We start from the raw sequence: 12123 nt of genomic DNA on the forward strand, positions 1-12123 counted from the left end.
TCTTTCCTTGAAATAATTTAGCATTACTTTTAAGCCTGCTTGAGTGAATAAATTGATTAACACTTTAATTGAACAGTTCCGCCAATCTGGTAGTAATTTTGAACTAGCAAGTGGATCTTAAGCCCATGAGAGCTTAAGCTAACCTTTTACCAATGCCAAATGACACCAACTCTTTGAACATGGGATTAGGAAGGGATTGGTACTGCCTCTGTACACCTCCAGCAATGCTTAACTTGCTGTGAGAGGCCTCCACACCTCTGGAGAAAGGGCAGTGCAGGACAGACTCCAGTGTGAGGTCCGTGCCTTGCTAGCCCTTCGTATAGGACCTTGGGGTACACAGGTCTTCTACGGTGCTCATTTTGCTTAGGACGAAACCACCAAGATTTCCTACAATCTAAGAGTTGCCTCTTAGGTCTTTGATTTCTTGCACTTACGTTTCATCTGTGAACGCAATTCCAAAGTACTCCTTCTCCTTCAGGTTGAAATGAGATGCCACCAAGTCAAGCAACTCCTTGGCCAAAAGCTTGGGCTGGAAAACAAGAATGAAAGAAAGCGATTAATGAGGAGAACCTGGATAGAACTGCAGTGTGCTTCTAGAGGGAAATGCTGTCCGTGAAGGTACTCCACTGCTCTTGCTTTTATGTTCCCTCTGGTGTTCAAGTTAAATCTGCAAGCACCATTAGCTCCTTGAAATGAGCAGTAGTTTCCCTCCTAAGTAAATACTAAAAACCGGGTGATTCTGACCTCTTCAGTGCTTAAAGTCTCTGTAGACAGATGACCTGCTGCCTGCCAGTGCTCAGATCTACCACGACCAGCTCACTCATGCCTCTGATAATTTCAGTTGTTAAAGCTTTTTATCAAGGACCTTTTCAAACACATTTCAGACACCCACTCTCACACACAGAGCACAGATACATGCTCATAACACTAAGAAAATACATAGTGCCAAAAGATAGGATGTGACAGGCCCAAATGAGAAGTAAATGAGAGAACAAAATAGTTTTCCATTCAGTATTGCTTGTCATTTGGGCATAAGGATGTGTCCTCACTTGGAAGGGAAGAGAGGAAAGTAACGCACACAGGGGTACAAAGGATCCGGGTAGACCAGGCTGTGATCCCACAACCCGTAATAGCCCCAGATCCCAGAGCTGCCATGGTTGCAGCAGCACTGGCACAGCTGGGGTCAGAGATCCCAACAGTATTCCCTGGTGAGTGCTCGTAAGGATTTGGTCTACAAATCTCCGTGCTGCAAACCTCAGTGAAAATAAAGCTGTCTGCAGGCTTGACTGCCGCACCGAGTCTGCCAAGCAGCTGAGTCAGAGCTACCCCAGACGTGAACCTGTTGTTCAATGGAGATGAAATGATGACGCTGTGCAGAAACTGAGTGGTGAGAACCTGAGAACGCTGCTGCCCTAACTGACTGTCCTGTCCTGTAAATACAAACACAGCTTGTCTTTAAAAAAAAAATGATTTGTACATAATTTCCAAATAGATTCATAAGACTCTCAACTGCTCTCTAAAAATGGTCCTAAGCCCAGCACTGTCCTTGTACCTGGCACAGCTGAGCCAAGCCTGAAACACTTCTCCGGCATTCGTGTGAGTGTTATGCCATCCTCCACCCACCCATCTACTGGTGCGGTTACCAGCAGCATCCATACGGCTCCTTGTCTGTGCACCCCACGCAAGGGCGGGTTCTAGGTCATGCGAGCAAAGAAAGAAGCAGTAGCCATGCCTAAAAGCAGTGCTAGCTTAAAGCAGCCTCCGAACACGAGATAAGTTGCTGTGTAGGAAGAACAGCCTGGCAGATAATGAATCGGTGGGATGCAACAGGCCTTATTTTAATTCCCGAGTCAGACTTCTCAGGCACAACTGTTCAAGTAGCTGCTATCTATGCTGTCTGCTGCATTGCCTTTCCCAGACTCCTGAACTGACTCCCGAACGGCACTCGGAGCTGAGCAGACCAGGTGTGGGGCCATGGTCATGCCCTCTGTCCCCATGAGTCCCTTCAGGGACCCAAGCAAAGAGCACACCAGCTACATCAGGCGTTCTGGAGACTCCTCAGATACTTCTCTCCTGGCATTGTGCTGGGTGGGGTGGACATTCCCAGCATCCCTGTCTCCTGTAAGATGAACCTCCCTTTCCCAGAGCTTTTTGAGGACAAGCTACAGTCTGTAGTCAGTGACTCAGTAATTTGATAAACGGGCAATTGTGGTGCCAAGCAAGGAAGCAAGACATCAGCCAGCCTGGCTGGGTGTGCCCCCTGAGAGGGCAAGGGTGGCAAAAAAGCATGCCTCAAACACAGCAGCATTTTCCCAAACCTGGGATAAGCACTTGGAGGGGACAGGTTGGGCTTTCGCATTCTGCAGGAAAGCAGAACAGAGCAATAAATGGCTGATGTGAAACAGGCTGTGGATGTGGGGAAGTGATGGGTTCCTCAGCTTCAGCCAGTCAACACTGTCACAAGGGTCACTGGACATGGGGTAAAATCCCCTTTTGATGTCCAGCCACATCATGGAGGAGTGATGCCCACCCAGCATCCCTTACCCCACGTACTGCTGCATCCAGCCCCAGGCGTCGAGTGAGAAGCAGCACCTGAAAGCATCTGCCTTCTGCCACCCTTCCCAGGCAAGATGGGTAAATGTGACGTTGCCTCCTCATCTCTGCTGAGCGAGACCTGACTGCTGAAGAAGCCACGGAGAGGTGGTCGGTGTGGTGTGACAGCCTTCCTTTCTCTACTGCCTGGTGGCAGCTGGTCCTCTCTGAGCACAGGCCCCCTCCTGCCCCTGGGGCTTGGCAGGGGCACGATCTCCACTGTCCCTGCCTGGGACCTCCTCCAAAGCCTGCGGTGGCAGATAAGGGAGGATAACCCTTTGCCTTGCAAGATAAGGGGAAAGAACAATAGATGCAGACCCAGCACTGGAGCGGTGCCAGCTTAGTTACTTCAGGGCCAGCGTCCCTGAAGAGGCTTACGGCAGTGAAGTTAAGCCCTGCTAGTCCCCTCCAAGATTACTTTCCACTCTCCTCTTAAGCTCTACAAGGTTATTGTCCTTTCCAGTGCGATGAGTCCTGTGTCCTCCCAACACAGATGGGCAACCTGAGTCTTCAGAGGGGAGAGGAGGAAGGTGTCTTCTCCAGGTAGCAGAGACTTATCAAGACAAACTTCCAAGACAGGGATAAGGGCAGGAAAACCCTTCCGAGCACACGCCGAGCTGCAGCCCGTCCTGCTGTCTCAGGAGGGACCCACGCGCTCAAAGTTAACGGTTAATCTGCTTGCTGTTCGCGATGGGAACGGCTGAGCAATGACCTCCTTTCATGTGAGCCGCACAGACAAAGAGCTCATTAGCGATGCCTGTGGCAAGTTGTTTTAATTCATTATTAATTTCTGGACTTCATTTTTCAGAGGGATATTCATTTTGCATTAAGAAAACTTCCGTCACAGACACATTGAAGAAGATGGGGACTGGTTTCTGGGGCAGCTGCTGAGACCCCTGTGCATCTGCTGCTCTTCCTCTCCTTCCTACCCACACCTTCCTGGCGTCTTCCATGTAACCTGCATCACAAAAAGCAGCCTGGGGGAGCAGCTGGTGGGCCTGAACTTGGGATGGGGTTGTCAGAGCAACGTTATTCAGCCAGGGTTTCCCCTGCTGCTCCCTCCCTCTTTGCAGAAATGCACGTGAAGAACAATGCACTGTAAATCCACCGTTATTTTTACTAGACAAATCAGCAGGGCCCTGGTTGTGGTCGCAGCACGTGGGAGCGGTGGGCCTGGGGAAGAAGAGCCTGCTCTTGGGGAGGGCTCTCCCCCTGCCAGGAGGAAGGGCTGAGGGACCCACGCTTTCATGTAGTGGAGTTTCTGGCTCACCCACCGGCCATTTCGTAGCCAAGGACACTGTCCCTGAAGCTTTTCTGCATGGCAGTAAGCCTGGTGCTTTCCCAGCTCTGGACTCCTACCCGTACTCCCCAATTCCTGCTCCAGCCCAGGACAGGCAGCACTTTGCAGCATGGGCTCTCTGGACTTGCAAACACAAGGGCACTTTTCACAAAACTTCATACCCCAGTACTGGGTCAATGGACCCACCTGCCAGGCATGATGGCATCAGTGCATCATCCAGGGGATTCCTGGTCATCTGTTTGGTGGGCAGCCCTTCTGCGAAGTCAAACCTGGCTTCTGAAGCATCAGAGTGCTTCTCTTTCCACTCTTAGAGAGGGAGGAGAGCAGAAACTCTTTAGGGCTGCCTCCTTACTAGCAGAATTACCCAAACAGCCTTCACTGTGCCCTGGGCCATGCCTGAGAGGATTATCTGAAATGCTGCGTGGTGCTTTGCAATCACAAATCACTTCTGCCTCAGCAGCGAGGAGCACAGCGAGCATACGGCCGGGGCTCTTCTGCAACCCCAGCTCCTGCAGCCTTGAAGCAGTGAACTCATTCCCTCCCTCCTCTCCACAAATAATGACTTAGAGGAAAGGGAGAGCTTTATTAGTGGTGTCGGGAGGTCAATAGCAGCTCTGTGACTTGAACCTGCACCAAGAAAGCCTCTGGAGAGGCACCAAAGAGTGTAAGAAGGTACTGATGGGACCATGGGGCTGCCTCCCTGCATCTCCCCGTTGCTTAAAGAACCTCCCATACGACGACTTCAGTGTGTGCAACATCCAGGCTCTGTCTTTATCTCCTTGGCTCTATTTTAAGGAGCATTCAGTGCTGACAAATTAACCGCAGGGGATGAGTCCCTCTTCCATGCACTGCGGTTATCTCTATGTGGAGACACTATATACAGGTGCACTCTGTCCAGGTGTCTCTTCCCAATTAGACATGAAGGCAACTTTCCTGGATAGTGGCAGAGCATGGCAAGTGCCAAAGACAAGTGGGGAGGGGAAGGGCAACTCTGAGAGCGCCTTGGGAAGGGGAGATGGAGGCTGCGTGAGGGATGCATCATACCAATTCAATGTCAAAAAACATTGGATGAGTTCTCATTGAGGTGACCCCACTAACATGGGCTGCTGGACCCACGAGGGGAGCAGGCTGGGATCTGCTCGCAGGAGACTTCTGCAGTGCTGGAGAGAGGAAAAGGAGGAGGGAGATGCAGGTGATGCAGAGCAAGGCTTTGCTATACAAGGTGACACGCAAAACTCATTTTGGTGCCTCCTAGCCCTAGATCTGGTCATTGTCACACAGGTTTAGTGATGATACTGCTGTATTATGGGCATGTGTTGGCCACAGGATGGGAGGAGGATGAAGATGGTTTCTGGGGAGAAGAATCTCCTTGTAGCCTGGGGGAAGGTTGTCGGGCAACTAGTCTCATCCTAAACCAGACCCAAAGTCTTACAAATACCTGTTTCTCTCCAAGAGGGCTTCGTGATTGACTCAGCTGAGGATCAACACTGTAAATATCTAACTTGACTCGGGCCAAATCCTGCCCTGAGACAGCAATGCACTGTCCAAGGAGGCTCTCCTTGGGGGCTGCGAAACAGGTAGCCCACCATGGGCGCAACCAGGAGCTCGTTTTACCCAGCCACGGGTGCCTCAGCTGGCTCCGCGCCTGGGGAATAAACATCTGCCTATCTCAACCAGCAAAATCAGAGAAGCGCAAGGATTTCTCTGTAGCTTCAGAAGATCATTCTGTCAGTCATCATGGAAAATACAGCAGAAACACAAGCATTCCAGTATTAAATATTCAGTGTAATTAAAAGACAATGTTACTGGGATTTGAGCAGCCCGAGGAACTCCAGAGTTGTGTGTTTCCCCAGTGGAAACACAGGCTGCCCACTTTTGGCAGAGAAGCATGTTTCTCAGTGACAGCTTCCCATTACGCTTAGAAATGAGTGAGTTATAGAGAGAGATTATCTATCCACAGTCCAGCAGTGCCATGAATAAAAACCAGATGACATGGTATTAGCAGCTGCTGGTATGTCCCTAGAAAGGCAGGCACACGCAAAGAATGTTTTATTGTTTTATTAACTGTCAAACATGCCTATCCCTTCCCCCTCCCCCATTTCATAGCTTTTCCCAAATTCTCTGTGGCAGAAGGTTTCTGAGAAATGCATCGTTTCAGCATATGGACAGATGCACGCTGCTCGAATCCATCGAGCACGGAGGCATGCTGAACTGTGGGAACCAGGTAACGAGATCACACTTAGTAATGCCTCGTTTCATTAGATTAAAAAGACCGCTACCATCCACTGTCTCCTTGCTGGAGGGACTGGCAGCGAGATATATCACAAGAATATAATGTTTTTTAAATAGAGGGAGGTAGATTCGGATTAGATATTAGGAAAAAAATTTTTACACTCAGGGTGGTGGAACACTGACACAGGTTGCCCAGAGAGGTGGTGGATGCCCCATCCCTGGAAACATTCAAGGCCAGGTTGGATGGGGCTCTGAGCAACCTGATCTGGTTGGAGATGTCCCTGCTCCTTGCAGGGGGGTTGGACTAGATGACCTTTAAAGGTCTCTTCCAACCCAAACCATTCAAGATTCTGTGATTCTATAATATAGAGATGAGGCACTGCTACGCCAAGTGCTGCAATGCTAAAGATGGTTTGCAGTGCTCAGCCTGCACTAATTTTGTGCTGATAACCCAGCTGTGATCGGGCACAGGCTCTAGAGCTCTCTGGAATCGATGCTATTTAACTGTGAGCACGTGCTGGTGCAGGCTGGTCCATTGGAACCCTCCAAGCCAAAGCCACCAGGGAGTAGCCCACGCCAGACACGGTCTCAAGCATGGTCACCCTGTTTGGGGGAGAGAGGGATTTACCCCTAGGAACACAAGCCGGGCTGTGCCACATGGCTTCCAGTCCAGCCAGTGAGCCCTGACCTATTTTATTTATGAGCACAGACAGAGCAGATGCTGTCCGGCGTGTTGGTTTCTACAGGATGGACCATGAAGTGTGTCTACTTCAAACCAGCTTCTTGAGTCTTGGGGACTCCGTCCAATTTTGCTAAACATTCAAAGGTTGAATGTTTGAAAAGCATCTCTTTGATGGCTGGAGTTGAAATGTAGGCTGGGGGGTATGTGTGTGGTGTGGCCAGTCCATCAGCAGGGAAAGCAGAGAGGAAAAAGAGGTTTGCATGAGAGTAATTCCTGCCTCAGTCGTGGCCAGCGTGGTACCACCAGGCAGGGTACAACACTCTGGTCAGCTAGCAGCAGCTCTTGCCCATCTCCAGCCTTGGGCAGTGCAATCAGGAGGAAATAAAAGTGCAAAACGGTGATTTGCACGCAATTCTTCCCCTCCACCAACTCTTATCATTTGCTAATGAAGCAAACTCCAGGTGCCTCCGCTGAATTAGCTCATCTGCTAAAGCCAGCTACCAAGCTGTGCTCCCACACCACGGTGATAAGGGCAGTACAGGTGCCTATAGACCCTTTGTGCTCCCTCTGTTCCTGGAGGCCTTGGTTATTCAATGGCCAGCAGCCTTATCTGCTGAAGGCCAGCAGCACGCGTACATTGGTATGGATTAGGCAGTACATTACCTCGCGATAGCTACGGACCCTAACTCCCTCCTGCCCCTGCTTCCTTGTGCGTGAAACACCAAAATCTCTCATCCAGGGGCCATGGAACTGTCACTCACTCGTGCAATTCTCTTCTTGTCAAATTGGCTCTGCCATCAGCTCTGCCATCCCCTTGTTTAACCCATTTTACGCACTCCGAAGAAAAGAGAAATCCAGAGATGCTCCATAGTAATGTTATGTAAATACCAAAAACCCTGAACCTTTCAGCTATCATCTTGCCTGAATTCAGTGTAATAACATTGTACAAAACTGCTCAGGCTGAAGCCTTGGGGCCTTAGGGGTTTCAGTTTTGCAATTCCCCTTATGGGAGAGATCCACCATTCCTCAACTCTGTTACTGTGTCAGTATATGGAGCGCATGTAATCAAAGCAGGCTGGGATGTAGCTGGGTGAAAAATTATTCATTGAAATGCAAGATGCTTGGCGAGGGAACGCCTTATTTTTTATCACGAAACAGCTGAACTCCGTCAGCGTTGGGAACCGGCGGTGGGAGCGTTGCTTGCGCTGGCACACACAGCGCCTCTTTCCCAGAGTCAGCCGTTGGCTCTGGAAATCTCTTTTCTTCATTTACATAGGAAAATGAGACAACTTGCCTCCAGCCGCCTCCTTGGGAACGTGGAGGGTGGTGACAGAGTGTCATTGATGTTTTTCTTGGAAAGTCAACACCCGCAAGTTGTGGGAATTAAGATTTATTAGGGTCAGAGAGACAAAGACAAAAAAATCCTCAAGTTTTAAAAAAAGTCTGTTTGGTAAAAGGATTAGAAACACCCTCCTGACAAGTTGCCTTAGAAATATTCACAGATAGCTGCATTTCTGGGTTCAGTTAATACCTGACACTCAATATCTTAAGTCAGAAGCCATTGCTGACACTCTGTAATTCTCCTACATATTAGCACTGTGAATCTGCTTAAATATTTTTGTAGTTAGAGAAAGCAAAGAGCATGAGTCGGCTCAGTCTGCATGGCAAATTCATGCCAAAGCCAAAATGAGAAGCAGTTGGTGGGAGGAAAAAGACACTTTGGGGTCTGTAGCATCCCTCTTCCCCTTCTTGCCCGACACGGAGGCAGCTGCACACTTCCTCCATTCAGATGGGGTCTGCATCGATGCCCAGTGACCCCGTTCCTCTCTGTTGTCTTCTGTATCATCCCACGACTCCAGCAGCGTTTTCAGGTGACTGCATCCAAAGAGACCAGCCAGCTGCTACTGGTGCTCGGATGGGAAATCTGTCCCTCTTCACTGCTCCGTGCCCAGACCTTGCTCTCATGCATGACAAAAGCCTCAGTGCTTCCCTCTTTCCTCCCGGAGCCCTTTGCCTGCTCCATCTCCTCCCTGTCTGCTGGGAGCCGCTAACGTCCCCGCGTACAACTGGGAGAGCCAGCTGATGGGCTGAGGATGGAAGAGCCGAATTTTGTGACTGGCCCCAGCTTTGCGCCTGTGTTTTTTCATCCATAGTTTTGATGCACAAGGAAAGTTGGTGACTGCTTCAGGCACGACATCCCGCGGAGGGATCTGCATCACTGTGTTCTGTAAGGTTGGGGAGAGGATGCTGGTTTTGGCATCCAGACTGATATCCTGGTCTGCCCCAGCTACTTGGGGTGCCAGCAGGAACCAAGAGTCTGCATCTCTGCGTTATGCAGTCTGGACGTGCTGGCTAGATGCATATCACTTTCACGGAGCATCTGTGCCAGGTCCACTGTCTTCCAAGGTACCTCCCATATGCCAGCGCGCTGATCTGTGCGTGCACAAGCAGCCCTTTGCACAGGATTTCCAGAGGCCTAAGAATCAGAGGCAAGTGGTCAAAATCCTGACATTCCCCCTGGGTAATCTTTCCGGGCAGTAAAAGAGATTGTGCAGGGTAACACCATATGCAGCCACCCTCAAGTCCTTTCAAACCCAATAGTGCCCAGGAGCATGAACTGAGTGAGATCTGGCCAACTGGAGAAGCAAACCCGGATTGCAAGGGCAAGCAGGCATCTTTTTAGGAGGGATTTGATAGAAAATGTGGAATTCCTTATGCTGACTGATGTAAAAATTGCTTTTGCTACACTGCCAAGGTCACTGCCGGCTCAGCTAATTAGCCATGAAAACATCACTGAAGCAAGTTTAAAAGTTGCCCCTAGACAATTTGCGCATGCAACTTTTATTATTCCTTGTTTAAACTTTCTAGGTTTGTTTCTGGATGGTTGGAGGAAACAGATCCTTCCTCTATGATCTTTCTTTGGGTTCCTCCCAAATCCTAACACAACATCAAATCTATTTTGTCCTGTACAAGACACTCCTGAAGACAAGCCTGGCTGGCTGCTTGCTTTGCTGTGAGTTTACTCTAGCAAATGCTGTGTTTTCAGGAGACGACTCTGAACTCCATGGGAGGTCTTATAGTATTGTCAGGAGCTGCATTCTGTGGGTTAATATGATTTTAATGAAAATCCATCCCAAATTTGAGAGTTTTGACAGAGATTTTTTTGAGCTGTCAGGGAATTTAGAGCAAATTTATGAGGTGCAAACTCAGAAAGACTGGTATGAAAAAGGTACCCACTCATGTGAACTCAAACAATCGACTTTCAAACAAATTCAGATCCTGTAGAGCAGAAAAAAAACCCAACCCATTCCCAGCTGTGATGGCTGGATTCACTAGCCCACAAATCATTCTCAAAGATATCCACGTGCAGGAGGAGTTTGCCCTGGCTGAAGACCATCGGTTTCACATAAGCAGAAGATAGAAGCATCTGTGCTTCAAAGTAAAACACTATTTTCAAGGTCACAGTGACTTAAGTATCTCCCAATTCACCTGATCTCCAGATAACTGGGACTAGGCATATTTGGCACTTGCATCCCTGTGGTTTAGCAGCACTGGCTGTATCAGTACTGGTAACCTGGAAAGGGTCATAGCATGGACGTGGCTGATGTCCAGACTGCAGCACTGCATAGTGCTGGCCTGTGCCAGCTAACGTTCTCCCAGGCAACACCTGAGCACCATTTGGGGGACATCTTGGGCTAGGAACCACTTCTAGATGTCAGGATGGATCCATCCACCTCATTCAAGAGGAAGAGAGTTTAGCCACCTGGATACAGGCAGAGCCTGTGAGCAACTTCTGATTTGTTTCTTCTACTGGTACAGACAAAATAGTTGATCTTCCTCCCCTATGAGCTAAGCCAGAGATAGGATGGTCCCAAATTGGCCATCAGTTGTCACAATCAGGTAAACAAATCCACCCTTCATGTATTCCTAAATCAGACGAATTAGCTCATGAAATACCAATCCAACGGGCGGAGCATGAGGCTTTGTCCCCTCCACTGGGTTTGGTGCCATGGTGAAGGGCCCTGCAACCTGGCCAAGCAACAGAGATTTGTGCTGTTGTAACCTCAGCTCTTGGGTTCAGTCCCTGGACGTGGACTCCCCAAATACAAGAGAAACTCAGGCTGTTGTTTTTTCTTTCCTCTGACTTGTTTAGGTGAGGAGGAGGAATGCTGTGCTAGATCTGCTTCCTGCTGTCAAGAAAGGATGCGATGATCTTCTGAGTTACACTGGCGTGACACATCTGACTTTGTTACTTGGGTTACAAATTTTCTGCTTTGTATAACTCTCCTTTTAGCCTACTCCTACACTCTGACATCCTTGAGTGGCCTGGAGGAACCCTGGGTAGCCAGGCAACTCTTCTTCTTTCCCTCACCCTTGCAAAGAGTCAAAAAAGTCTCTTTTTGCAACACACAGATATTTAACGTGTGGAAGTTGCTTCTGCAACAGAGATACCAGCAGAGATGCTGGCTGAATTTTGGATTTCATAGCAGTTATCTGTAAATCAATTTAAGATATTAGTGGGACTAAGCATATCTCGTGCTTTTATCACAGAACTGGAGCCTGCAGAGGATTTTTTCGCCTTTCTTTGCACGTGGCACACAACAGTGATGGATACAGAGACCAGATTAGATGGAGCTCTCCGATTGGAGATTGCTGCTGAATTAATACAAACTGAAGCAGCTCAAGATGCAAATTGCTGCAGAGTTAAGAGGGTTTGTGTACAGAGCTTTGGTTCAAACTCTTCTCTTAATGCAGAGGGAAAAAGACAGGGATCTGGCATTCATGTAGCATGCTGGGTTGAAAGTTGTATGGCCCAGTTTAAGAAAGTGTTTCCAACATGACAAATGTATGCAGATATTCTGTATTGTAAATGTTTAGCTTAAAGTATTTTGGGTCTTCATGCGTACTTGCCTTTCAGTTTCTGGAGATATGTACAGTTTTGAAACAGGATAGTCAACTGCTGCAAGAAAGTCAATTGTGTTTTAAATCATCCGACTGTATCGCATGTGGCAATTCAAACTTTGAACATGAAGCGAGCTTCAGAGCCAACTTTCTGTGGCAGGAATCCATTTCACACTCAGCCGACAACAGGGCTTGATAAAAGCTCGGCCAGTGTGAATAATCAGCTGCCTTCTATATATATTTTGATTTGGTAGCATCTGTTGAAGTTTTATATCACTGAGAGATTGTTGGTATTCTTTTTAAGCATTGAAGCTACCCTGACAAGGTCAACAACAATTTCTACAGAGGTCAGCATTTTTATTTTGAAATATTTGGTCATAATTCTATCAAACATTAAAGAAAGAGTTTGGCTAGG

The 12123-nt window shown here is 48.5% G+C and overlaps 1 protein-coding gene across 2 annotated transcripts in view; it reads right to left on the minus strand.

Annotated features, from left to right (window-relative positions):
* Positions 1 to 12123, minus strand: part of FRMD4A (FERM domain containing 4A) — a 223853-nt gene that overhangs the window by 103051 nt on the left and 108679 nt on the right. For both annotated transcript variants that reach the window (XM_086745341.1, XM_086745347.1), the window contains exon 3: positions 435 to 529. In XM_086745341.1, the coding sequence (XP_086601467.1) occupies positions 435 to 529 (95 nt within the window). The remainder of the gene's footprint in view (positions 1 to 434; positions 530 to 12123) is intronic.

This window comes from Chlamydotis macqueenii, chromosome 1 (assembly GCF_036417535.1).
Source record: "Chlamydotis macqueenii isolate bChlMac1 chromosome 1, bChlMac1.mat, whole genome shotgun sequence".
Lineage (NCBI taxonomy): Eukaryota > Metazoa > Chordata > Aves > Otidiformes > Otididae > Chlamydotis > Chlamydotis macqueenii.